Here is a 27,090-nt window from a genome sequence, read left to right on the forward strand (position 1 = left end):
TGGGTGAGCAAGAGCACTGCCCTGTCTCGCTCAGTCCCAGGTCTGGTTGCAGAGCTGGCTCCAAGGCTCGGGAGCTGTTTCTATCAGTCCTAAGGCAGGAGGAGAGGGAAGGTTTTGGTTACTGCTGGCAATGCAAGGCAGGACTTCTTCTTTGCACCCAAGCCTGGGTCTTCCTTCTCCTTCCCCTGGAGCAGCCATGGGCATGCAGCTGCTCGCCTCTGCATTTGGATTTTTTTCGGAGCAATTCCACGTTTCACCAGAAGGCTGAAATTTTCAGCACGGCAAGTGAAAACACAAGCAGGGGTAACCACAGGGTGGGAGGCTCAGAAATGTTGTTTTCACAACCAGAAATGGGTGTTTTCTCTGCTGCTCTCGCCACGGCACGTCGGTGCGAGCTGGGGTTGGCACCGGCCGTGAGGCAGGACAGGTCACAGGGACCCTCCAGCCCCTCCGAGCTGGCTCCTGCGGAGGAGCAAACCGAGGACAAGCAGCCGTGAAGCCACTGAAAGCAAAGCAGGTTCCACAGGAGCTGCAGCCTCCAGGAAAACGCAGCTGGGGCTGGGGAAACGGGAGACAATCAAAACAGCTAAAGGCACTTGGCAACCTTTTGACTCCAAGCAAAAATGTGCTGTAATGTTCATAGTGAAAGAAAGACATTTCTCAGAAATAGGGCAGCAAGGAAATCATCTGGTCTGCTGCTGAGCAATGGGTCTGTCAGGGAGAATGATTGCCTGGGACCGTGCCTTTCTGGACAGATATTGCTGAGCTGGTTCCTAAACATGCCCCAGGATAGGTGTCGGTGAGATCTCCGGGCGGCCTAGCCCAGCTTCTCCTTACTGCTGGAAAGACTTTTCTAATATTCAACCCAAACATTTCTCCCCTCTTCTTTAACCTGCACAACCCCGGTTCAATCCACCTTTCCTCTCAGGTCATTTTGTGAAGAGCAGCGGCTGTTCTCATTGCGGTTGCTGGCAGCTGCCCCCCGAGGACCCCTCTCTCCTCTCAAGGCAGGGGCTTGCTCTGAGGTGGCTTTGTGGCAGCTGTCGGGGACAGGCCGAGCTGGAGGGAGAAGACAAAGGGAAAAGAGGAAATAAAAGCCGAAAAAACAAGGGTGAGGACAAGTGGTAGCAATTTGCCTCCCAAGTTGCTCATTCCAAGCATGGTTGAACACTGCCTTTGCATAACGTGTAGGGCTATATTTGTCTGTGAGACAGAACGAGAGAGAGAGAGAGAAAATATTTTTCCATTGAGGTCATTCTTGCTCACTGTTTCCTCTAAGAAAATCAATGTCCTCTCCAGTCCTTTCCATTCCCTCGTCCTCCACGCTGCAGACTCATAGCCCTGCCTCTGCCGAGCAGTGACCTGCTGGATTCCTCTCGCTAATGACTGGGGTCTTTGGACCTCTAAATCTCACACCTCCTTGCAATTTCTTCTGGCTGTTCCCTTGGCAAGCATCTTCTCTCCCTTCCCTGTTTCAACCCCCCTCATTCCTCTACCCTCCCTCCCCTTTAGATGGGAACAGGGAATGGAAAGCCCTTTCCTGGGGCTGGTTCCCAAGGGCTCTAGACCAGTTGCAAAGGAGAAGCTGTGGTGGGAACGATGGGTGATGGTCCCTCTGGAGGGGCTCCAGCACCCCAAGGCAAGTGCTGCTCTACGCTGGGTCACCACCCATAGGACTTGGGGTGGCTTGGAGGTAATTTTAGGAGCTACATTTCCCAAGGGTACTCATTAGCTTGTCTGAAGGCCACCGGAAAGCCAGAGCAGTTTCTTGTTTGCCTCACACCAGAGCAAAAGGATGCAACCGAAACAGAAACTGGTCTGAAGTAGAAACTTAAAATTGATGTATTTTGAGCAGATCCTGGCTCCTGAACTTGGGACACCTCCCCCTCCCTTGCTCAGGGAGATGTTCAGATCAAGTAATGCAAGTTTTTCTCTAACAAATCAATGTCCTTGAAACATCTAATATCTTTTTAGTGTAGCCAGGGAATCTTTTCCTGTGAGAGGCAAAAAAGATCACAAAATTGTGATTAAATTTGATTTCTTTTTTTGGCTTTAAATTCACCTGGCAGCCGGAAGATTTCGATATTACCCAAGGAAAACTATATGGTAATATTGACATTTCCCATTCCCTTGATACTAAACCTTCAAAAATGCAGAGCTGCAGCTGTGCAATTCAAAAAGAGATGCAGTGTCTTTTCCTGCCACTGTTAGCTCAGGCCATGGCTGTTGGGAATGAAGATCATCATAATAGAAAAGGTAAAGCCTCCATAAGAAAAAAAAAAAGCGCACCTTTAAGCTGTGCTTGAAACCACGTAAGTAATGCCGACAGCCTGCAAATCCTGCTGTTTGCTTCCTGGGTTTAGAAAGGGGCAGCACGGAGGAGGTGGGAGAACGGGCTCCCTGTGATCTTCTGTGATGGAGAGGGGAGGCCAGCTTGCTTGCAGAGATGACCCATCAGCCAGTTTTCCCAGGTTTGCTGAGTGGAGTCAAACAAGCAGCCAAAATCCTGCGTCCTTATCCAAATCACCCACATGGCTTCACACAGCCCCGCATTAGGAATCTCACTGCAGGTGTTCATGATGTTTCAGAAATGCTGTTCCAGTCCTGGCTGGAGGCCAGAAGAGCGCAATATGCCTAACGAAAGGCTCGGCTTGATGGTAGGGACGGGTCTGAGTCAGTACCCATTTGATTCAAACCAACTGTTTCCCATTACTCCTCCTAGCTTCTCTGGAGCAAAGAGATGCCACCGCTTCCCTCAGCAAAGCCTTGGGGATGCAGAGGCAGAGGACGAGCAGCAGCAGGAAAGTGTACGGGCTGGGGTCTGTCCTTGCCTCTTTACCCTGGGCAGCGGCACACAGCTCCCACCTAGGACTGGCACGGTTTGGTATCTTGGCAGAGCACGACAAACAATTTTCTTAAGAATTTTAAGGTTTTGATTTGGAAACGGATGCCAGATAGGAAACTAGTCCTGGTCCAGCATAGACCAAAGTTAATGTGAAAGTGTGATGCGAACTGGTCTGCCTTGCCAAAGGACCAAAACTCCCAAGCACTGCCCAGAGCCAAAGTCCAGCCCTGACAGCCCTGTCTGGCACCCACACGTACCTCCTCAAACCCGCTTTACTTGCTGCCTGATGTGCTCCTTCCTGCAGAGACAAGAGGGAGCTGGTTAGGTGTCAAAAGAAGCGGGTTTAGTGTATGGCAACTAATGCCTGTTGACTAATCTGCTGGGAAACTCTGGGGAGTTTGGCACTGTGCTGCTTTTGAGATGTCTTCCCTAAAACTGTAATCTCAGTTTTCACATGTTAAAAGAAGTCTCTCGTGTTCATTATCTATTTCCCTTAACCACTCTGCTATAGAGCTTCGTTTTCAGGGAAGATCAATAAAGGAGTTAAGCTAACTGACTCTCAGGGCATTTGTAATACCAGCTCTTCCACTGCTCTGTTCTTCAGAGAGCTTTCATTATGCTGTTCGAAAACACTCCAGCATGTTTTGGAGCAAAGGTTGTTAGAGCTTCTTCATCAAGTGAAAGCTACTTAAAATATTATTTACTATTTGGATTGCATTAGCAACCAAATCAGGAGAGAGGAAGGAGAAAGAGTTTTTGCAATGGATGGGTGCGTAGTTCAGTTCCCTTTGATGAAAAAGGGGGTAACGCATAGCTGTAGCATGTTGTAAGCGTGAAGCAACGCAATATGTCTCATGGCAGCCATGTGGGGTGGAGAGCATGCCTGCCGAGAACCTTATCCATCCTTTTTGCCTCCATACTTGCTCAGGTGATATGGGAGAGCCAGGCTGTGCAGGTGAGCTGCTCCCTTCTGACAGCCAGAAAGAGTCTCCGCAAAGCAGGACTACGGGCTCTTTCCCCAGCCCTCAAAGCCTTCAGCCTCTCACAGCCATGCTTTGCTCTGTTATGATGGTAATTTCACAGTTTGGATGCCTGTGAGCTAGAAAAATCTCTGACAGCCCCAAACCCCTTTGAAACAGGGCACTTACTTAACCACCAGTTCCTTACAGCAGCCGCTCACTCTGCACTTTGTGTCTCTCATCCTTCCAGAAGAGTTGAGCCCCCAGAGAATTGCAGGCATCCAAAATTTGTCTGTTCCTGAATTAGAATATGAAAATGTCTGAATTCCCCATTTAGAGAAACTCTGCTTGAAAACTTCACAGCATCATCGGCTTACTTCACTTTGATTCTGACTTTGTTTTCTGACGCAGTTAAAAATGCAATTTAAGGAAGCACTTCAAATTCACAACAGGAAACATTTATTTCTGAAAATGCTGGATCTTTTTTTCTGTGGGGTTTTTAATTTCCCCTAAACGAAGTTTGTGATCCAATTTTTTTGGTGTTGGCAGGCTGCTTGTTGTAATGCTCCTATCAAAATTTCTGCTGAGATCCCCTCCTCCCCTGACATCTAGTCCCTCATTTTCTTTTTTTTTTTTTTAAAAAAACCAAAACAACCAACGAAAAATAGCTGTGAAGCCAAACATTATACACTAGCACCTAGCCAAAGCCCTATCCCTGCAGGATATTGTTCTTGCAAGCAAGTTCATATCAAGCATTCTGGTGTGTTTGCTCTTGGGCTGATGGGGCTGCAGATAGAGAGGAAGAGCAGGGGCAGATCTCTTCAGGGTGGAAGAAACAGTCACAGTGGGAGGCACAGAGTGGGGGACCAGCAGAGCTCTGCAGTGATCTTTGCTCAACATCATTGTAATCCAAGGGAAACTGCACACTCAAGGGCCGTGTGCTCTCGTGCAAAATATCTTTGCAGTTGCCCCAGGAATAGACGAGAGACCTCCCAGGAGAAAAAAAAAAACAACTGGGGAGCTTTCCTGGGCTGGCTTCTCTGCCTGTGGCACTGCTAAACTGGGAGTGGGATGCCCACCAGCCTGGAAAGCCCACCTGGCTCCTGCAGGAGAGCATCCCTGGGCCCTGCATGCGGGGCAGATGCAGAAGGCTGTCGGACACGCGGGCAGGGCAAGGGACAGAGATTCCCAAGCCACAGCTGGACCTTGCGGCTATGAGACCTCCCCGCTGAAAGTGATAAGCAAAATGGCTGTAGCTTTGCCTGGAGGTGCAGCAAGCTCCTGCAGGTGGGTCCCGCTGGTGCGATGGTCACTCTGCTGTGATGGAGCAGGACAGCCTGAGTCACAACCATTGCCTTGGCCTTGCTTTACCTCTTATCCTGTTGGTTAACCTCACCCAGGGAGGTAGGTGTGAACAAATGGCGGAGAAAGCCATTTGTTCAGCTTCTTTTGAAGCAGAACGGACAACTCTGGCACACAGCAGCTCCACAGGATCGCTTGGGATCGGAGCCACTGGCAGGCAGAGGCAGGGCTTAGCCTTGCAAGCACTGGAGGCAGCTGGTGCCCAGGACTAGCCATGCTAAAAGTGCTCTGCTTTCACCCATGGGCATGCGTGCACACACGCACGCACACACAAACACACACGCGTGTGTGTGCCCGGCTGCATCCTTGAGCCCCGTCCCTGCATATGTGGCCGTAAATGGATTCCAGCATGATTGTGCCAGATTTGAGGAAAGGCAGATTAGAGAGCTAGCTGTAGGCAAATGCAATTATGGAAAAGTAGTTCAACAAATAGAATTAGGCTTCACCACCCCAACAAAGGATTACACCCAGAATTTGAGCAAATTTAGGATAAGCAGAAATCAGGCGCTGGACATGGAGATTACCAAGGATCTGGAGACAGGCCAGTGCATGCTGCTGAAGGAAAAATCCCAGCATCCTTGCCTGTATTGATCAGTGTTTGCATGGATGCTGCAGTGGGCCAGGCTGACCCTTTTCCAGTGCGGAAAGCCAAGGCCAGTGTTCAGGTGGGTGCCTTGTCCCCTGTTGCCTGCCACAGCAGCAAGCCAGGGCACCGCATAAACGAAGATCAGAGCTGTTCTGCTTTCTGGCTGCATATTCCAAATTACAGCAGTAACCGGGTGACTTTTCTTCATTTAGCTACAAAATGTGAGAAATAAACAGCTTATTCTGCCAGTATAACTTTACCAAGCACAACTGATCAGAAACATGTATGGCTGTTCATTTTCCCATAGTTATTGACAACAGTAGTTGTTTCCACCTTTCAATGGCCAGTCAAACGAAAAAGGGAAAAGGCTCAGAACGATCTTGCAAATGTTCTCACATTAGCACATGCTCCATTTCCCTTGTAATGGCACTCTTGCCACTGGACATCACAGCATTTTTACTGCATCTCAATTACCTCCCAGGGTGGTATGGATACACCCATAAAGGATGCAGAGGCTGGGCCCACCTTCCCATCTCTCAGATCTTCAGACTCATCCTTAGCTCATGTTGAGGCATTTGAGTTCATTTCCAATGAACAGATACCCACCTCGCCTCTGCCCAGAGGAGTCCCCATCACCCCATGATGTCCTCACAAATAGCAGGTACCTCCTCCAGGTGTTTCAGGTGCTGAGCCATGCCCTGCTGCTAGCAGAAGGGTTGTGTAGACACATGATCATCAAGTGCATGTGTTTTAGCTGAAACTTTAAACAATTCCCTACTCGTATTTGTGCCTGGCCAGTGTTAAGGGATATCAGACCTGGTAACCTTATAACACCAGGAATTTGTCTGCAGGCAGGAACACCGAGCCCCCTTGTCAAACCAGATCATCCAGCAAGCTAAAAAGCCTGAATATCAAGTCCACAAGAACAACACAAATGGTTGTTTGGCTGATGCCAAGAAGCCAATGGACCTGAGCAATTGCTGATCAGGATTTCATATTATCCAGTTATTAACACCAGGGCATCAGTGTTCCCAGCCAAAGCGTAGTACCAAGATCCTGCAATTCCTCCTCTATTGGCTTTAACAGCTGCTGCTGCCATCACCCTCACCATGCTGACTGCTATTTAAGCAGCACTAAACCCAGCGCTGCCAGGAAATGGCTACGAGTTAAGGCTGTTCCCATATTGCCAATTAAGCCTAATTAAAATGGGAAAAGAGTTGGTTTTCCTCCAAGGAAAAAATAGGTTTTGAGAAAGGTGCTAACCTGGATGTTGTAACTCCAGAGGCACCTGTGTGGTGGTGCAGGTCACCAGGTTGGTCTGATTCCTCTTTTCCTCCTGCTCCCCCTCGTCATCACACAGATCCATACCTGTTATCTAGACTTCTTAATAAAAAAGCCACGCTGAACCCAGGGTTTCCTTGCTCTGCACTCAGAAGTCCAAGGGCAGCCTGGGCTCCCCGGCTGCTGGGGCTGTGCTCCGGGACACCGGCACACGCAGCATTCTCCCACCAAATCTGCGTTGCTCACAGCAGAGAGCAGAGCAGCCTGCTCCACCCCCAGACTGTGGAAGAGAGGCAGCACCCAAAATAGTAAAGGCCTGGCCTATGTGCGAGGTGTAGGTGGGAAACGGGCCCAAACTTTGCCTACCAAATGGTGATGCTCTAAAGAACAGCAGTCCTGACACCCTGCCTTTCCCCACTGGCTCTGAGTGAGCGCAGAGAGGCTTAAGGCGACATTCTAACACTGCCATCCCATGCCTTTGGAAACCTGGACCCAATCAGTCCCACCTTCTCCCCTTAAAAAACCCACTTAAAGGTCAAGAGATTATATTTTTTAATACGTTTTTTTCTTCTAGCCTCTGAGCTTGTGCAATGTAGCTGGGTCACAGGCTCAAGTTTTCTCCTGCAAAAGGTCTTTTGGAAGTGAAAGCTGCACACCTCACAGCATCCCCCGACCCAGGTCCTCGGGCCAAGGCCACGGAAAGTGCTGGGTCAGGCCAGCTGAAAGGGCCATTAGCACAGTCTCCTGCCTCCAACAGCAGACACCTTGGGAAGGGTATAACGACAGCGACCGGGTTCCTCATGAACCAGGGGGGGGATGCCTTTGAGCATGGTACTCCTCGACTGGTTCCTCTCCTATGAGGTTGTCCGATTGCTTTTCAAAGCGCCACGAGGGTTTAGCAGCCCCAGTGTCCCATGGAGACGAGCCCTACCATTTCCAGGTCGTGTAAACCAGTATGTCCTTCTGCCTGTTTGAACACACCAGCAAATGATTTATTTGCCACTCCTGGTTCCTGTATTACAATGAACACCCTTTTCTTATGTACCTGCTCCCTACTATCAATACAGTCATCTGTTTTCCAGGCTCAGATATCCTAATCTATGTAATGATTCCTCAACCAGAAGCTGCCCAGAATCTTTGATTATCTTTGGTGCTTTCCTCTGTGTATTTTTTTCTATTTTTCTGAGGGTGGAAGAAGGTGGGTGCAGCACCCTCAGAGCAACCCCAGTGCTACCAACATCTTCCGCGAGCCTCTGTGTTTGTGGAGGAAAAGAATCTATTTTGCAAGAGGAGTTTTAACATCTCCAAAACAAGCTGGGTGCTAGCGTTGTAGCATGAGTCTCACCTACAGGGTGCTGCAGGTACCTTGGTCTCTCGGTTGAAAGTATTTGGTTTGCTGGTTTGGAGAGCAAATGAGTGCTGGTCTCGAAACGAGTCTGCAGTTCAATTCTGCCACCTGCAGCTCACGCCTGAAACTGCGGGAGGGTGGGTCTTCTGCCCCACAGGCAAGCTCTGATTTGGAGATGGGCAAAAAAAACCCTTAATTAAATAATCTTCTCAGGTGAAGTGTCTGTGTTTAAAATTTCCAGAGGTGAGAACAGGATAACAGGGCTTTAAAAGGAATGAATATCCTGTAAATGAGATAAAGTCTTTTCCCTAATGATTTAGTTAAATGACACGCCTTAAATGACAAATTAAGATGAGATTGGTCTCAGGGCAGTATCTCCATAACAGCAGTACAGGGGACTTATAGCCAGGTTGTTGCTTAGAAGTTCTTATCCAATCTGTCCATTTTACAGGGGAAAAAAAAATTTGTTCAAATACTTTGGCCCAGGAAATTCCAACTTGCCAAAGCTTTGCATGCCTTCGTTTCTTTTTGCAGGAAGACGGTTCGGAGCTTGCCTATTTCTCCAAAGAATAGGTGCAGGTGGATGGCCAAAAGTAGTCAGTAAACATTTTTTTTGGATTCATAAAACACAGCCATCGAGCAGTGTTTGAACAGCTTGGTAAGAGGACATCATGATGACTTCACTCCTACGTGCCACCAAACCGATTCTTCTGCCAGCGTGTCCCTCTGAACCACCCCAGGATGGATCCCACCGTAACTCCAGTAGCTACCACCACTCCCGCCCAGACCTCACCACTTCAGATCCGCATGCCGGAGGAGAACATTGTGCTCCATCCATCTGAACTCCTGTATTATACATGACATGGCACGTCCCTGGATTAATGAAGTCTTCATCTAATCAGAGCATATCTTGTCAAAAAAGAGAAACAATCTGTTCCTGACCTAAAAATTTCTACGGCTGACTTTCCATCTCTGGGTACACTTGAGCCTCAGGCCTTTCTAAAGGTTCTCCTGTTCAGTCAAAAGTGAAAGGGAGTTTTAGAAATCCTGCTTTTCTTGCTTGCTCTGCTATTAACTTACTGTGGGACTAGAGAAGGAAATAATTATTCTCTGCCTCAGTTTTCCCATCTGTGCAACAGAATCATTCCTCCATAAAGTGCCTTGAAAGCCATGAATATTTGTATAAAGCCTAATGCCAGTTATTTTTTGTTAATGCTACATTAGAAGTACATTATTATATTGAAATATCCAAAGGCTCTTGCTTAGCATCTCACACAAAATCACCATCTCAGTAACAGCAATCTGTTCATTAGAGAAATGATATTTTATTTTTTTTTTAATGTGTGACTCATGAATCCCTCTAATGTAGGTCAGTGGGAATGTGTGCCAATCCACTGCCGACCCGGCAGCACGGAGGACACATCCTGGCGGCACAGCTGCGATGGCTCAGCATGGATACCACAGTTTCCTGAACCTTTCAGCAGCTTTGCAAGCAGCTTCTGGCCATCGCCTTCCTCATTTTTGCACTTCCAGCTCAGCAAAGCAAAGCAAAGCTGTTTGCTCTCCTGTTGTTGTCTCTTGGATGTGACTAGTGCCCAACAGCATGATGCTCTCCCAGCCTCGGGGAGGAGGTGAGTAACAAGACCTCAAAGTGAAATTGTACCAGGGTAAAACCCCAGAAATCATTTTTACACATGCAGTTTGATGGAAACAGGATTCCTCTATCCCATACTCTGAATCTGGCTTTAAAAACAATCCACCATCTATGAAGAAATGCCTGCAATGTCATGCCTTCACGTCTCAGCAGCAGAGATGAGTGAGATGAGTGATTGCAGATGTGTGCCTTTTCTAGGACTTGTTCACATTAAATGAACATTAAATAGGACGGCTGGATCTGTCGCCTGCTTAAAAAGCTGAGCCAAAAATGCTGTTTCTCAGCAGTTGTTAGCATGAAGTTGTCAGGCAAGTTTGTCTGTTAATGCCTGGAGGGAGACGGAGTTTGTAAATCCACCATAAGGTTATCCCTGCCAGCACCGGGAGCAGAGTCAGAGCCTGCGGGAAACACACTTTCCCACGGATAAGGTGACCCAGGTTGGCAAGCGGGAGTATGTGGAGCTTTCTTAGCTCCCTCCTGCTTGTCTGATGTGAAGTGCCACACAGCCCTTCCCAAGTGCCCATGATTTTGTTTCAGGGCAGCAAGACGCAGAAACCTCCTCGGAGCATCTCAACGGCCACCTTTGGCACAGGCGCTGGCTGCAGGGTTGGTGCTTGCACCGGGCAACCTCCGGCAGTGGCACAGAAAGTGCTGCCTTTGCTTCTTCGTACACAGGCCAAATCCGCGCCCAATTTCACACCTTTCTTTATTCCAGCCATGCCACGGGGTGTCCTGCCCCATCAAAGTTGAGGGAGAGTTTCTGATGTCTCCTTTTGGGAAGGAGCAGAGGCAACACTCGAACGAGCAGTTTGAAATGCTGAGTGTTACAAAACCATTTGAAATTCCCAAATTCCCCTGTGCTGCCTTTAATGAGAAATCAAATAGCAGATGATAGAAAAGCTATAATGCTTAGTATGAAATTTTGCCTGGCTTTCCCTGGAGGCTCACAGTGCTGTGTAAGCAGACCTAATCAACTTTCAAGCCCCTTCCTTCACCACTCGCAGGGACCCAAGTATTTGTGCTGTACCTGTTGCAGAGAGGAAGCAGCAATGAAATGTCTGATGCAAAGCCTGACCACTGCTGTTGGCTTTTGAGCTGGTATCAGTAAGGCTCAGTGTTTCTGACAGACTGGCATCTCAGCGTGGTTTTCCTGAGGTCACGCACCCTGTGTCTGGCAGGCAGAGCCCAGAAGAGCACGTCCGAGTCCACCGTGGCACGTTCCCTCTGGCTTCCTAACACCTTCAATCTGGTGTGGGAGGCTTTGGCTGAGGGACCTCAGTGGAAACCAGTGACATCTGCGGCCTCCGGGTCAGGTGTCCAATACATCTTCTAACTTTGATTTCTGAGGAGCACAGCAGTGCAACATTGTGCCGGCCATTACTGATTACTTTTTGCCCTAGAAGCTTGAAACTGGTTATTTTTTCCAATGAGGGAAAAAAAAAAATCCCTTGGTTTCATTCAATATAATAATGAAATGGAAGCTTTTATGACAGGGTCTAAGAGAAAAAGAAAGTATCTGAAAAAGCAAAATCTGGCACTCACAGCCACTATTTTCTTTTAACCATTCTTGCCATCCAGTAAAACTGAGACAACCTCAGGTTCATTCCTATCACCTCTGAGCTCTAGAGGATTGTGGGATGCTAGTTTGGGGGGGAAAAAAAAACCAACCAACCCAAGACACCTTAGTTCTATAGGTTAATGACTGTGTGTAGGTCTTGCAGATCATACACACTACTAGTAAAAAAAGCACCTTCCCGCTCCATGGATAGAGGTGTAACTCGTGTCCCTCAGAGATAAAGAGAAAGGGGTTTAGGCCATGAAATCCAAGGTTGATGGAGATGGCTCGCCCCACGGCTGTGCCTCCCACCTTGTCTTGGCATTTCTCCCTGCGCTGAGCTGGGAGCTATCCTTACAGCCCAACTCCTCTGCATCAGACAGACAAAACAAGTAAGCAGAGACAAGTGGGGGGATATAACACACAGCAGCAGCAGGGAGGTGGCTGCACTAACCCCATTCTCCTGGGCTTGCTGGCAGGGATGGGTCTCCTTCTCCTGCCTCTCCCCTGGAGGCCCTCGGCTCTGCTTGGACTTCAGTGGCTGGAGAAGGTGCCGTCCACCACCATGTGCCCGGGGACAGCCTGCCAATGCCTCCGGCATGGTCAAAAGGCAGCAGGCAGCTGCCTGCCGTCCTGCAAAGGCTGTGGGGCAGGGGGAGGGCTTGCTCCTCTCGCCCCACCTGCGCCGTCTGCTTCAGTCGGGATGTGGATCGAGCATCCCTGGGAGGAACCTTCTCACAGCCCTGGGCATGGTAACAGGTACCTACGCCTCCACGCCTATGGAAAGCACAGAGGGCACTGAAGGAGGAGGTGGTGTGGTATAGGGGCCGGCTTTCTGTGCCCCCTTGCCCTCAACTCCTCCAAAGCCACTTTTATGGGGCCTTGTCTTCATCCTTACACCATGAGAGTGCTACTAAATAAGGGAAGCAGGTTAGGACGCTTTAATGTTTGGGGGGGCGTACACTTTGGTGCCCATTCATTAGGTGGATGTGGCTTGAGAGCCCCTAATCTCAGCTCTGACACCCACTGGATATGTTCAACCTTTCCCAGGCACCGTGAGGGATCATGCATTGCAAGAGGATGGAGGTGGCAGGAGCCTTCATTGCAGTGTCTCGATGCTGCTCTTGCCTCACCTTGCTGTCTCTCTGGCTGTTCTCATCCTCTTGAGATTTTTTCCCATTTTATCATCCAGAGATTTTTTTATTTCAGGAGAGGCCTGACCTAACCTTTCTCTTGAATGTTTCCAAGCGTGAGGTAGCTCACGCATGGGCAGGAGCCATTCCTCCCACTTTTCACCACAATCTTCCCACCAATTTTTGTATCATGGGAGAGCTCTACTCCACTAGGCTGCTCATTCCCCAGTTTCAGGCTGGAAGATTATTTGCAATCTGCTTGGCTGACTTGCAAAGCCTATGTTATATCATCCTAGAGAATATATATTCTATCGAATATCAAGTACCCCTCATATGCGCAATAATATTCCCTATCTCTCTCCATGGTAGGCAATTCAGCTCAACCTTGGGGAGCGCTTCAGGAGATGCACTCACCAACTGGTTGAACAATTCAGCCTATGGAAATGGTGTATTTACCCCTCTTTCTTGAATGCATTGCTTTTAAATACATAATACTGCTTGCACAATAATCTTTCATCTCGCACAGCCAGCCTCGATACAGAGGTGTTTCTGTGGCAGTTTTGCATTTGATGCTGGATGGCATCAAATCTAATGTATGGCATATAAAGCAAGGAAATAATATTTCCTAGACTGGCAAGCTGTATGTGTTGTTTAATCAGCACCAGCCTCATGTGAACCAGTTTGTCTCTCGGGGAAGGGACACGGGTTGGCTGCCTCAAACCTTTGAGATCCCAAAAGCAATATAAAATTTCTTTTAGGTTCTACAAGGCTTCTTCCCATGGTGGTTGAGGGAAGGAGCTTGGATTTAAGTCTTGCAGTACCTCACCTGTAGGGTGTGAATGGTATTCCTGGGGATTTCGTGAGGAGCAGGTTTCTGCCTGCCTAGTGCTGCCAGCGGCGTGGGAAGAGTGAGAGACGGGAGCTCAGGCCAAGGAGCCTCTAGATGTCACTGCCATCCAGCAGAAATGGACCCCAGTGTCACAGCGGGCTGGTGACATCCAGACCAGGCACAGCTGGTGGCAAAGCTGGTGGCACAGCTGGCGGCACAGCTGGCAGCAGGCACCCAGGGCAGCACTGGCCAGCTTGGTGGAGGGCATTGGGAAACCTGCGCTGAAAAGGCTGCTGTGCTCTCCGTCTGCCTGGGCACCCCGCTCCCCAGGGCTGAAAAGGTGCCGCTATCGCAGGGTGGGACTGGGTGCAAGGAGTGCAGCCAGGAATTGCAGCGTAAGATATTTCGAGTAAGGAATTGCCAGATAATAGTAAGATGTTTCAGCTCCAGCCTTGCAGCAAAGAGATCCTAAAGACAAGTGCTAAGGCTGAGCACGATAATGCCAAATACAGCTGGTAACCCCCACCAGAGAAATGGTCCCAATATTTGCCTGTGCTCCTGCTGAGCTACTTAAACAGGGGAGGGAGGGGGTATCACTCTTGATGGGCTTTCCATCCCTGAGTTTGGGGTACTGGGAGAAGACAGGTACCTCTTTTGAGGAAGGGTCACCATCTCACTGAAGGCAGCAGCAAGAGCTGAGTGTTCCCAGGGGTGCAGGCATCCCTCCAGGCTGCACACAGGCACACCAGTCCCTTACTGTTGCACCCTTGCCTGAGAGATGCCTGTGACTCTGCAGCCCATGGTCAGAGCATTTGCTGTGGCATAGCACAGTTGCTCCCTGCATCAAGACCTGCACTGATCAAGGAAAAAAAAAAAAAAAGTCATTAGTACATGCCATGAAGTGCATGGGCCAGTGGGCTGCTTGTAGCCAGGGTCAAACCCAGCCTTCCCCCCTTCAGCCATGTACGAGGTTATGGAATAATGTGCCTTTTTTTTTTTTTTTCCTGCTTGAAAAGTGTTTTAGTTATTCTGTATAAATTGCAGCAGTTTCTCTGTGAGAGACCTGAGGCATAGCCAAAGGTGGAGAGGGAGGTTCAGTTACTCCGAACCTGGCCACAGACACTCCCAGTCTCCTACACCACGATGGCAGGATGGGTTCGTTGAGGCATGGGCACCAAAACCACAGCCTCTAAGGCTTCTGCGAAAGCCTTAATCTAGGCTGCATGCTCTGGCAACATCTGCAGGATCAGGCCCTGCAGGCAAGACATGTGAGAGCTTCCTCCTCCGTCCATCCTGAGGTGACTTGGGCATGGCCTCGGCCAGGCAGACGCCAGACATGGGGCCTCTGGGTCTCAGGAGAAGGGCAGTTAACAGCAGGGCTTCAAGATCTATATCCAGAGATTATGCTTGCAGGGTCAGCTGTCACCACTTTTGCACCAAAGTCCTTCTAATGCTAGTGGTTGTCTCAGATCCTACCTAATTTCATCAGCATTTCATCCCATCTTCAGCGCTAGGGAGATCGGCATCACTAATCTCATCTGCATCAGCTTCTGCTTCTTCACATTGCCTGCTTCTTACCCTCTTGAGGGTTTTAGCATCATGAAGATTTAAATATAAAGCATTTTTCTGAGGTCCTTCTCTTCAATTTCTAATAGCAGATCCTCTTATAGCTTTTCAGACTTGTGTCCCTGAGGACTAGAAACTGATTTTCATCAAAAAAATTAGAGATGATATTATCATAATTGCATGAATCTCAGAGCTTTCACAAATGCCAGAAACCTCACAGGGGTTGCACTAACATTTCAGAGCTGGCAAACACAGATGAAGGTGCACAGAAGATTTTAATAGGGGCACCATCCCCGTAAAGTTGGCCTTCACAGCTTAATCACACAAAGATGAGATGTAGAAGTTTTCCCTCTTTATCTAACACCCTACTGATCTGAGCTGCCTTTGTTTTTAATGTTGGCCCCTGTGTTTGTGAAATGTATTAAGCTTCTTGTTGCTTTTGGAAATAATAGTCACTGCTGTATTACGCTCAAATCGTTGTTTTTCTCCCTATTGACCCGATATTTTTTTTTTTTCAGGCTACCAAACACCCTTGACTTTGCTTGTGGGATGGTTAATCAACAAGTCTGTCACAATGATGGATTCCTCCTGAATTGTTGCTTAATTAGCTTCGTTGGAAGTATAAATCAAGTGGAATACCAATTCTTCCAAAGCTACAGACAGGCACCCACGCTCAGCTTGACAGCAGTGAGTTATTACTTTCTGCCCCAGCGCAGGATCAGCATGCAGGCGCCAGCCCGCAAACCCGAGGGGGCCATAGGTTCGTCCCCGAGACCGCCGGCGTGCACGGACCGCACACACCAGAGCGAAGGGTTGGGGCGATGGAGGTGAGGGGCTGCAGGGGCTCCGCGCGTGGGCGTACGCACGTCCCTTGCGTGAAAAGAGCCGGCATCCCCAGCGTCTGTCCACGGGGAGACAACTTACGTATTGGTGACGATTCTCACCTGGGGTGCCTGGTGTCTGCTGCTAGCTTCTTAATGAAGAAACATTTTAGTCTGTGGCCAGACTAAGCTGTTAGAGACAAGGATCTTTGTCTCACGACAAGCAGAATTGCCTTCCGCAGAAAGGCAATTATCCATCGTAACAAAAGGAAAAGTAATGCATTGTCTGTAAATTTAGATTTTTAAGACTGATTGTAATGCGCTGATCTTAACAGCTTGGTATTTTTATAAGATAGGGCTTTCATACAACAAGAATGAATTTAAACCTGTTGACTTGAACTGAAATTCACAATTTTACCACAGATGACTTCTGCGTAGCTACAAAAACCTTGTTCCCGGTAGGTCCTAGCCAGCTTGAGCATCCCTGAACTGTGTGGTGGACATCATACAGAAGCACTTCCAGAGTTCTACTTACCCTTTTTGAATTCCCAGGCTAAACTAAACAAGCATACTTCTCTGAAATGGGTCTACTAATATGCCTTTTTAGCAATGCATATTTATTTTTTCATGGCCACTTTTTAAATTTATCTTCTCTCTTTGCCAACATTTTCAGAGAGCTTAATTAATGATTAATGATTTCAGGTGGGATGTGTAAGTCACTCTTTGGAGAAGGACTGGGTTTGTTTAAAAATGACTGAAAAATATTAGAATAGTCTAATTTTACTGATTTCCCTTTCCCCTCATTTTCAGCGAAAGGGTCAGTTCAGTGGCCCCACTTGCGTAAGACCTACCTCAGTAATGCTCTCCAAGCTGCAGAACGAGACGCTGCCACAGACCAACCTCCTGATAACAGACACGGGTCCTTTCTTTACCTTGTGATGTAGTTGTTGCTCCAGTGTGTAACGTCTCACTGCCAAATGAGTAAATCTGTTGCTATCGTGTGGATGCCTCAATGGAAACTTGTGCAGAAGGTCGGGGTGAGGCATGGTGTGAATTATATTGCCATGGCAACCATGAATTGCTTTTATCCATTGACATTTGCATCCTTCTTTTTTGGCATTTTCACAAATAGACTCTTCAGAGTTGTCTTTTTTTTTTTTCCTTTTAATAATTGAGTAGAATAGATCACTAGATTTGCTGTTATCACCATGATAAAAAAGTATGAAAGCGGAGTTTGTGTGTGGGCTACAGAAAGGTTACAGTTATTTAGCAGATTTAAGTTAAACCTTTGAGCAGGAATTGTATCTGAAGAAGCCTTATATTTTTAAAGACATCAGGACAGAGAAAGAGAATGCAGTTCAGATAAACTTGTCTCTTCCCAGACAGTCCTGATACAGATGCTGGAAATCAGAAAAGAACACTGAAGAATCTGTTCTATATTTCTAATATGTCTAACATGTTGACCAACTCAAATATGCACTAGATTTTTTTCTTTTTTATTTATTTATTTATTAATAAAAAGTAAAAAAAAAATAATCACAAAGCTTCTGGTGTTATTTATGAATTATGACTAATTTCTTCAACCTTCTTCTGGCATTTAGAAAGGTACACAAGCAAATTAAGAAATAATTCAAATAAAACTATGTCTTAATTGGTTTTGTTACCTACGTGATAAACACTGCTTCCACACAAAAGGCCTGATTCTATTCTTATTTGCAATGGAGTTAATGGAGCTGTTCCTGACTTCTGTGCATTAACCAGGAGAACCAGCCATACTATTTACAGGGAGATGGGAGGAGATAATAGTCAGCACTTCCAGCTTGCCCAGACCATTAAGTACTACCAGCTTGCCCATGGATCACTCTCATTATCTCCTCTTCTCTCTCCAAAGCAACTCCAGTTTGCCTTAAAAGGACTCTTCATCCTGACACCTAAGTACCATCAAGTGTAAGCAAATGTCCACAGGAAACCTGGTTTCTCTCCTTCACAGTGGTTTTTCAAGAACCCCATGGATGGCTCTTGTAGGGGATGGCCTTGGGCTGTGTCCTACTGCCAGCAGAAAGCCACCTAAAACAGAGGTAAAGAGACTCCCTCAAAACGCAGACAGCTGGAGGTCAGTCTTTAGAAATCCCTAATGAGAATATTTTTTCCAACTGATTTTTTTCAACAAACACCAAGTGTATTTTCCCACATCACTCATAGTTTGTTAGACACTAGTTTAAAGAGTTTCAGTCCTCAGAGGCGCCTGTGCTATGACTGCCCAGTCTCTGGCCCTAAGTGGCTGCTAAATTGCTCAAGTGAACTGCTTACCAACACCCGACAGGCAGAATTTCATTCAAAACCGGTAAGTGAAAATTATGATTAATTATATATTTGCAGAAGTTATGACCAGTTTATGAATGATTCATGAAAGGAAAAAAGAAGACTAAATAGACCATGAATATCATTTGCAAGCAACAATTTAAACAACTTCATCTCCTAAAGTGAGGTCCCTCTAGTCTCATATTTACCTAATGATAGTCCACAGTGCAAGGGGTGGGTGCTGAGCTGTGAATAATCTGTTTCTACACATCAACACATCAAAATACAGCTTTGCTGTGACAAAGGGAAGGTGCACTGTCCAAAGCTCTCTGAATACAAAGGACAGACTTTCAAACAAATAACTGTGTTCAAACAGAGCTCAGAGAGGTGAAGGCATCACGGTGTTGAGTGGTGAAGCCAAGCTCCTGCAGCACATGGACACACTGGATGCAATTAGGAGCCAAGACCAAGGAGCAGCTGGGGATGAATGCTGTCCTAGAGCCAAGGGTGAAAGACACAGAGCTGTCCCTGCCTTGGGTCTGAAGCTACCATTCTTTCTCCCTGGGGGAGTATAATTTACACCCTGCTTATATATTTCCCCTTTCAACTTCTCACCAAAGCTGGCATCCAATGTCAACTGTCTTCAGAAACAGGATGTGAGATACCAGAGATGCTCTTCATGCATTGTGTTTTATTGTAATTCCTCTCTATAGGAAGGCTCATCCAGATGCAGTCCCCTAGATTTCAATGAAGGTTCTGGAGTTTTTTTTGTTTTTTCACTCCATTTTTTAACTGGGTTGATAAGGAAAGTGTGTGATTTTGCCCAGGGGTGCTCCGTCAGTTCCTGGGGTCAGCTGCAACACAATGGCAGGAGGCTGCTGGCTCTCCACTGCATGTTTTCTCTAGGGATTGGGCTTCCTCCCTGTTTTCTCCTCAGTGCCAAATGTCTGGCACTAATGCTTTACCATGGCAGCTGGGAACAGCTGCGTCCCAGTGGGTTAGTAGAAGCATGATGGCTGAGATGGTTTATGGATGTATAAATAGGACAAGTTTTGTAGGAAAAGGCAGAGTCCTTCATGAGAACCAAGTAGCAAAATTAGAAAGTCCAGGTAAACTTCAAGGCAAAAAAGCCCCTCTCCAGGCCTGACATGGAGGGAGCAAACATCAAATGAAGCACAAGGTAGGGACTGTTTTTCAAAAGTAAACTAAATCACGTAATTAGTTAAAAATGTGAAATCAAACTGACCAAGAAATCTAAGTGACCTCATATGCCCACCCTCTACTTGGCTTTACATCTGCTGCAGCTATGTAAGATGTGCAAGAGTAATTGCAACCCTCAGAAGATGAAAAAGACAAGTTCTGCTAGTTGATCTATTGAAAATTTATTACCTCAGGTGGGAACAGAAGGCAAGTGGCTGACTGAGCCTTTGGTGGCCTGAGAAACTGATAAGGCCATCAGCAAGTCCCCAGAAAAAATAGCCCAAAGTCCAATTCCCTTTGCAGCCCCTCTCCAGCCCCACTCATGCTGCAGCTCTCACCTTTCTCTTTCTCTTGAAACCCACCATAACCCCAGAGTGAGCTTTCTGTAAGTTCCCCACTCCTATTCACTGTGACTGCTGTAAGGGCACCCACACCTTTCTTCTCAGTATTTATAGTACTAAGCAGATTTCTTACCAGCCACATTTTGCTCTGACATCTGTTTAAGTGTACATGACAAGAGTCAGCCACTGGAAAAAAGAAGAAAAGGTGCTTTTAGATAGTGATGTTACACTAAGTCTTCAGACATGTGTCTCAGTACCTTCAGGCCGTGACCCAAGACTATGGTCCTTTTGTCCTGCACAGGGTAGTTAAGGGGTTTTGGAACTACCTTTTTCTTTTATTGCAATTCAGACCCAGAAACACTTTCCATATGTTGCTTTCCATGATAAATTATTGCAGCAGCTGCAGCAGGACCAGTTGCTGGGAAAGGATGGCACCTGCGTGATCACAAGTGGAAGGGATAGCAGGCTCTGGGAATGTGATTATCCTACAGACTACCCCGTAAGACAGGTTCAGGGCCTCTGCTTGGAAGCTCTTCTCAGCTTTTGGTGCAAAGCAGATTTAATGAACTATGAGCCACTGAACTAACCACAGAGTGTAAACAGGAGCCAGCAAGATTGTAAAAGGTTTTTTAAAAAAATCTTTTTAAACACTGTGTTGTCAAATAACAGTCCCCAGACTGATAAAATGCAGCACTCAGGCATATCACTATGGCGCACAGTAGGATTTTTGCTTCAGACTAGCTGATAAAAAGCTTGATGTATTCCCATTCAGCTAGCTATCCTTCAGGCTGTGCTTTTAAGACAAACAGCAGCAGCAAACATTTGTCTGCTATTTCTTTCTTAAAACCAAGATGTTTTGCAATTCAGAATTAACAGATGGGGCAGTAAGAAATGAGGGCGTGGAATTTTTTGTTGTTGTTACTTCCTCAGAGTCACTTTGAGCAATGTTTCCAGCAATGACAGGCTGGCATCAATAAGGGAAGACCGTGCTTTGGACATGGATGGCCACCACTGAGCTGTGCTCACCCTAGCGAGGCTGCGTGACTGGAGCCAGGGAACCCCAGGGAAATACCTCCCACCCATTACGCACACCCAGCCAGGCAAAACCCTCACCACTGTTGGTGTCAGAGGCAAAACCCCTAGCAACAAACACCACACATCATCTTTAACTTCACCCTCCTGCTAACTTACTCAGTGGTCCCACTTTGGACCTGGAGAGAAGAGAAGGAAGGAGCATTCTTACCTCCATTGCCGTCATCAAAATTTGTGATCCGCCCTCTGCTAAGTTTTGAAACGCATCTAGGGGTAGAACAAAGAAAATCTTATTTCATGAGGAGGAAGCAAGAATGCAACGCAGACACAGGGCAGCTGAGGAGCAGAGCTGCAATCCGTGTGCTGGGATGCTCTGCCTGGCTCAGGTGTCCACCCGCACTGTCCTGCCCAGCCACATCTCATTTCGGTGCTGGGTACCCCCCTCTGCCCTGGCCCCTGGGTCACAGCCTGGGAAGGCGTCCCATTTGCAGGGCCAGAATTTGGCAAAAGCGTAGGGACAGGGAGTGCTCAGCGTGACTGCTTTCGTCTCCTCTCATCATTTGTTTCAGTTGTACCTCCCGCCTGAAGACTGACAGGAGAACGGTGAACTAATGAAACACATCTTCCCACAGGGAAACTTTCTGTTGGTCCTTTTCCATCCTCCCTGGCAGTGAGTGATCACAGTGTTCCCTGAAGAAAGTGATTCTCTTGAAGTCATTAGTATGCCTTGCAAGCTTTTTCCAGGGAATATAAATGCAGATGCTGCTGTTATTCAGCTAGAGTTTGAAATTAACATTGCTGAAAGTTTTCTGACAGAACACTTTGCTATCAGAAAATTTAAATCCATTCAAATATTGATATTCTATGTGCACATTTATATTGCAGTTTGTCTAGGAGAAAGGTTCAAACCCAAGTGTTTCGATAAAGTCAAAACACAGTATTTTGAGCTCTTTATATTCATTTTGAAATTACTTTTCTCCTAGAAATGTGCTGTTATAAACAGTAATAAAAAGTTGAAACAGATTTAAGTCTGTCTATCCTTGAATGACACATTTCTCCAGGAGCCTGTTTCCCACCCTGAATGGAACAGGCATTGTAAGATCATGAATGTTTTGAAACCTGCCTGGCTTTAGACAAAAGTGCAAGGCTGTTGGGAGAGTGCAGGAACAGGGCACAAGCGCACATTGCTCATCTGCCCCTTAGGAGGCAACCAGAGCTACCTATATGATCCAGAGCAGAGAGAAAAAAGAGAGGAAAGCTAACATGGTGAAGTACATCCAGCCTATACCGCTCTGAAGAACGCGTAGACCAAGGAAGTCCCCATGTTGCGAGCAGCCCCTTGACAAGGTTGTATTTGCAGGGCTGGGCTTGCGCCCAGCAATCTTTTCAGGAACAAATGGCAGCACTGAAGTTACCTCCTCTGGGCAGAGGTAAGTGCCTCTTTACTGCTTCATTAACTCCAGTTAAATAGAGTTTGCAAAGAAGCTGCTGCTTTTGGTTTGGGTCTCATCTCTGGCTATCTTGAAAAGATGAGTAATGATTTAATGGGACAGATTTTATCTTCCCTGCTGCATTCACATCACCATAAAGGTGGACTGGCTTTTATTCCCACTTGGCACCCTTATCCTCTCCTGTAACAATCTTATTCGCAATGATTTGAAAAGTTTGAGAAATGTATTCCACATTAAACCCTCTGCAAAGTGATAACTGAAAGAGTTGAGAGCGCTTCAAGATACTCACTACAGACAGCAATGAAACTTTTAGAGATTCCTTTCCACATGGATGCAAAGGAGTTGTCTTTACTGGCACTTAAAATGTAAAAGGATCTCTTTTAAGATGAAAAAAAAATGCCATGGTACTAATTTAGGCATAAGAATTTTCATCTACAGCAAGTGACATGTATAATCACAAAAAATGGGTGTTTACAAGTTATCTATTTTTTGATGAAAGCATTAAAATCAGGACATGCTCTGTCTTTCTGAGCTGCTTCTGCTGTACTCCCTTGAAATGGGATTTTAGGCAGTGTCATCCAGGCAGATCCGCTGACCACTACTGGCCCATAAAACATCAGTGGTAGAAACACACAGGAAAAAAATGAACTCTCATTTCCACGTGCCATTAAAACCCAGCTCATTCCAAAGATTAACTAAATTGCTGTAGCCGTGTTCTAGCACATGGGTCACAATTGCTGGGCTTGTTTAACTACCAGTACTTCCAGTCAAAATGCTTATTATTAGAGTAGTAAAAATTACGCTTTTGTAAAACCGAATTCCATTTACTTTCAGGCAAAGGCTTATTTACAGACACTCCCTCCTTGCAATTGCCAGACAATAGCTGGACGTAACGCAGGGCATGGGTTTGTTTATCCACTGGGAAGGATCTCAGCTCTTCTCCTTACCAAAAAACAGAGAGAACTTTACTGAAGTTGGTGGGAAAAACATCTCTCTGTTTAAAAAAAAAAAAAAAGGCACCTCCCTTACTGTGATTCAGACTTCTCTGACTTTTAACCAAAAGAGAAAGCCTTCCACTGGAGATGTGTTACCTCTTTCCTCTTTACTGGGTAGGAACGCATGCAGTCTCCCCTCAGTGGTACCAGCAATGCTCCGCACCACCCTGGAGGAAGCTCTGCTGGGGACCAGGATGCTCAAGCTTGTGTGGAAAGGCACCAGCACAAGGACACGTCTTGTTTCTAGAAAATGAGTCTTAGTGCGTAGGGGCTCTAAGGACAAGCTGGCAGAGGCCAGGCTAAATTCATGCAGCAAAAAAGGACTGGCAGCTGAAGAAGCTCTAGATATACATTACCATCGCTCCTCAGCAGGGAAAAACATAGGGCAGCGTGGTAACGCTGCAGCCCACAGGCACTCTGATGAGCTCTGATGGGAACTGCGAGCCAACCTTCCTTCTGGCCCCTTTCAGCAAGGGCATCACTGTATTCCCAGCTGCTGCTTTCTCTCAGCACTAAACTGCTCCTATGGGCAGGAGACAAATCTGGCTTCTGGCAAACAGGCTGCTCAAAGGGACGCCTGGACCATGCCTGGACTTTGGGCAGGTTTGTTATAGCCAAGCTATGCTGTTAGACATGTATCATCGAGTCAAGCATCGCGTCCCTTGCCTCCTGCCGCTGCCCCCAGTCTGACTTTGCAAGCTCCCCTGCTGCCACGTCCCCAGGCCCTGGCGCTGAGACTCACGGGTCACGGTTTCAAGGCGCAGCATGCAATACACAAAGTCAGAGAAGCCGATTCTCCTGGCAGCATCGCCATACCGCAAGGTCATCAGGCGCAGGAGCTGCTCGTTAGCGGCCAGACCTGCGGAGGGAAGAGGAACGACATCACTGAGGAGGCACTACGGGATGATGGACTGGCTCCGATGGCCTTGTGCACCCTGCAAAGAAGCTGGGGCCCTCCCTCAGCCCCCCCACCTTGTCATGCCAGCAGCTTGCCTTTCCCCGGGTTTGTGCATAAGAGTTGGGGTAGGGTGACGGAAAATGACTTACTCAAATTGTGGCTTGGGTCAGCAAGCAGGAAACACTGAGCTAACTAATTTAGTGTTGTCTTGCTTTCCCTTTTTAGCTTTTATTTTCTATAAGAAAGGGTGATTTTCTTTGGCTCATAACTGTTAAAGCCTGAACGTAGCATTTATAGTACCACTGGTGCTTTCTGCTAAACAGGGAGAGACCACACACTCACGCTATTATGCAGTATAGCATGCCTGGGATTCTTAATTTTTACATTTTCTCTTCTATTAGGAAATGGTGAAGGGTGCATTTCTTTTTTATTAGCTGATTATTCAGTATTTGTGTCACAGCCTGTTCAGGTGGAAATTGGTAGTCAATTGAATGAACAAAAATTGCATTTTAGAATTATTCTTTTATTAGTTAAATAAAACTATCCTAAATGTGCTAGCTATATAAAAGGAATGATTTATATATGTTTTGCACTAAAAGCTGATTTGCTAAACAAAAGAGAAATTTTCTGCATGGAGCTGGACTGATAGCTTTGGTTTAAGGCACTCTCTGAGGCTTCAGAGAAGTCCCATTTGCTCACCCCGAGTTTTTAGTGGCTCAGCTGGAAGAGAAGCAACTTTCCTGCTTTTTCAAGCAGCTCTAAACTTTTCAGTTTTAGATGAACTCATCACGAGCTAAATTAGTTGAACAAGAAATGGTTTCTCTACACCTGTGCAGGGGGAGATACAGCCAATGGAGGTGGGTTAGTACGTCAACAAACTCTGGTTGCATGAGCCTAGCTGGAGAAGGTCTCCAGCAGGAAGCAGACACACAATGCTGACTATTTAAATACTGGAAATACATTTGGGCTTAAGATACATTTGAAATTAAGATAAACCTGATTTAAACTTTTTTTCCTAGGAGGACAACTAGTAATTAAAAAAATCTAATTAATGAAATTTCTTCTTTGATTCTGGTTTTAAACCACTGCCAAGAACCACTGTAGTAGTAAGCAATGAATTCTATCTCATTTTTAACCTTCTGAAGGCAGTGGGAATTCAATCAAGCTCTCTGGAGAGCAGATTCCAGCAAGCATTGCAGTGCTGCTTACGATATGCTATAATCATGTCTTACACTAGTAAACCACCGACAATTTGCATGGTCAGTCTGGGACATACTTGCTCTGAAATCTGCTCACCTGGCAATGTCTCTCAACTAACCTCATCAACAAGACTGAAGTGTCAGCCTTCTCTGCTCCCACAGCGTTTCAGTTATGTGCTGTTGCTTATTTGTAAGGTTACTCCCCACACCTTTTGTCTGCTGGATTCCTCGCTCTGGTTTTAGTCAAGCTTTAAAATACAGACTTTATGTTTTCCTATTTTTTTTAATTATTTTGATGCACTTAATATGGCCAGTGCGGAGTTTGTAAATGCAGGCCAATGCTCCTGCATCCCAGGGCGGCACTGCTGTTAATGCAGCTAGCCTGCTTTGGCAGAAAATGTGACCCATGATTATTATGCTTTGAAGCATTAGGACAACAGTGAAAATTAAGCACACACTTCAGTGTTTTGCTGGGGAAAGCACTGAACGCTTCAGGGAACAACCAGCTAGGAGTTGTATTTAGATACATTAGTGCCATTCCCAGAGGTAGCACCAACCTCCCGAACGCTTTCTGGGGCTGTCCGCTCCTTCTTGCCTAAAAGCCACGACGGGGATCATCCTAATGCAAAGCCAGATTCAAATGTAGCTGTCTGGCTCAGAAGGTGGCAAAAATGAGCTTAAAATTTTCTTTTCTCCCCCCGCTCAGAACTGCTTATAGCCCAACAAGTACTGAATTTCCCATGTAACAGTGCTTTTTTCTCCCTTCAAATAGCTGCACTGTTTTGGCTGCCAGGAATTCTCAATGTAAAATTTTCCTCCCGGTTTTACACTTTAGCACCTTTCTTGCAGAATGGACCTGGCAGCTTCTCCTTTGACATTTGGCACATTAGCACTGTGTTCCTCAGGCAGATGCTAATGCTCTGCCCACCTCTCAGCAACAAAAAAATTACACGTACATCCCCTGAGCTGATGGCTTCCACGGATAGCAATTCTGCATCAGGTTCCTCCTGGGGACAACACCCCTCCAAGCTCCAGGTAGCCAAATGGGAGCTTCTTTACTGTACGATGATAAGAGGATTGCTGTCTCAGAGCTGTATTTCATGCACAAAGTCTCTAGAGAGCTGACCCAGCTAAAATACTTCACTCACATGAAGGGGTCCCATGCACTCACTGCAAGTTTCAGTATTCGTGTAGCCAACAGAGGTCAGTGCAAACTAAATAAATGTCTGTCACTGAGCCTTTCACTTACAGACTTAGTCACTGCCCTTGAGACAAACTGCAGGAATTGGGGCAAGTGCAAGCATCGACTGTTCCTTGCTCCTTTCCTCTGCTGGACGTTTTTTCCATGACCTAGAGAAACTATGGATAAGCCAGTCTGCAGGCTCTGGCCACTGCTGTGCTTCTCTGCATCTCTCTGCTGGCTCCCCAGCTGCAGTGCAAAGTGTTTCTCCCTGAAACGAGCTTTCTGTCTCAATGCCCTAAAACAATGCAGAACTCTGAGCAGAGCTGTGATCTAACCGGCACCTCTGTGCAGTCCAAACCACTTTGTCCCTGAAGGTCTTTTTATTTTCCTCTTATTCACCCTTTCCTTCACTGCCACAGGGACAAGAAAGGGAGCTGCTCAGCACCTATGGACGTACCTGCTCTCTCTATTGCGCTTTTCAGTTCAGACACATCAAGAAATCCAGAATGATTTCTGTCTTCCTTGCTGAAGATATCCTAAAAAACAGTTTA

General features: G+C 46.7%; 1 protein-coding gene across 3 annotated transcripts in view; it reads right to left on the minus strand.

The window, feature by feature from the left end:
* Window positions 1–17,627: 17,627 nt before the first annotated feature.
* CAPN13 (calpain 13) overlaps window positions 17,628–27,090 on the minus strand; it is a 71,434-nt gene continuing 61,971 nt past the window's right edge. For all 3 annotated transcript variants that reach the window (XM_069799999.1, XM_069799997.1, XM_069799998.1), the window contains 5 exons: window positions 26,997–27,075; window positions 24,002–24,118; window positions 21,025–21,080; window positions 19,915–19,967; window positions 17,628–18,006 (listed from right to left, as the gene is read on the minus strand). In XM_069799999.1, coding sequence (XP_069656100.1) covers window positions 19,941–19,967; window positions 21,025–21,080; window positions 24,002–24,118; window positions 26,997–27,075 — 279 coding nt within the window. In that variant the 3' untranslated portion in view covers window positions 17,628–18,006; window positions 19,915–19,940. The remainder of the gene's footprint in view (window positions 18,007–19,914; window positions 19,968–21,024; window positions 21,081–24,001; window positions 24,119–26,996; window positions 27,076–27,090) is intronic.

The sequence above is a fragment of the Haliaeetus albicilla genome, chromosome 13, assembly GCF_947461875.1.
Source record: "Haliaeetus albicilla chromosome 13, bHalAlb1.1, whole genome shotgun sequence".
In the NCBI taxonomy this organism is placed as follows: domain Eukaryota; kingdom Metazoa; phylum Chordata; class Aves; order Accipitriformes; family Accipitridae; genus Haliaeetus; species Haliaeetus albicilla.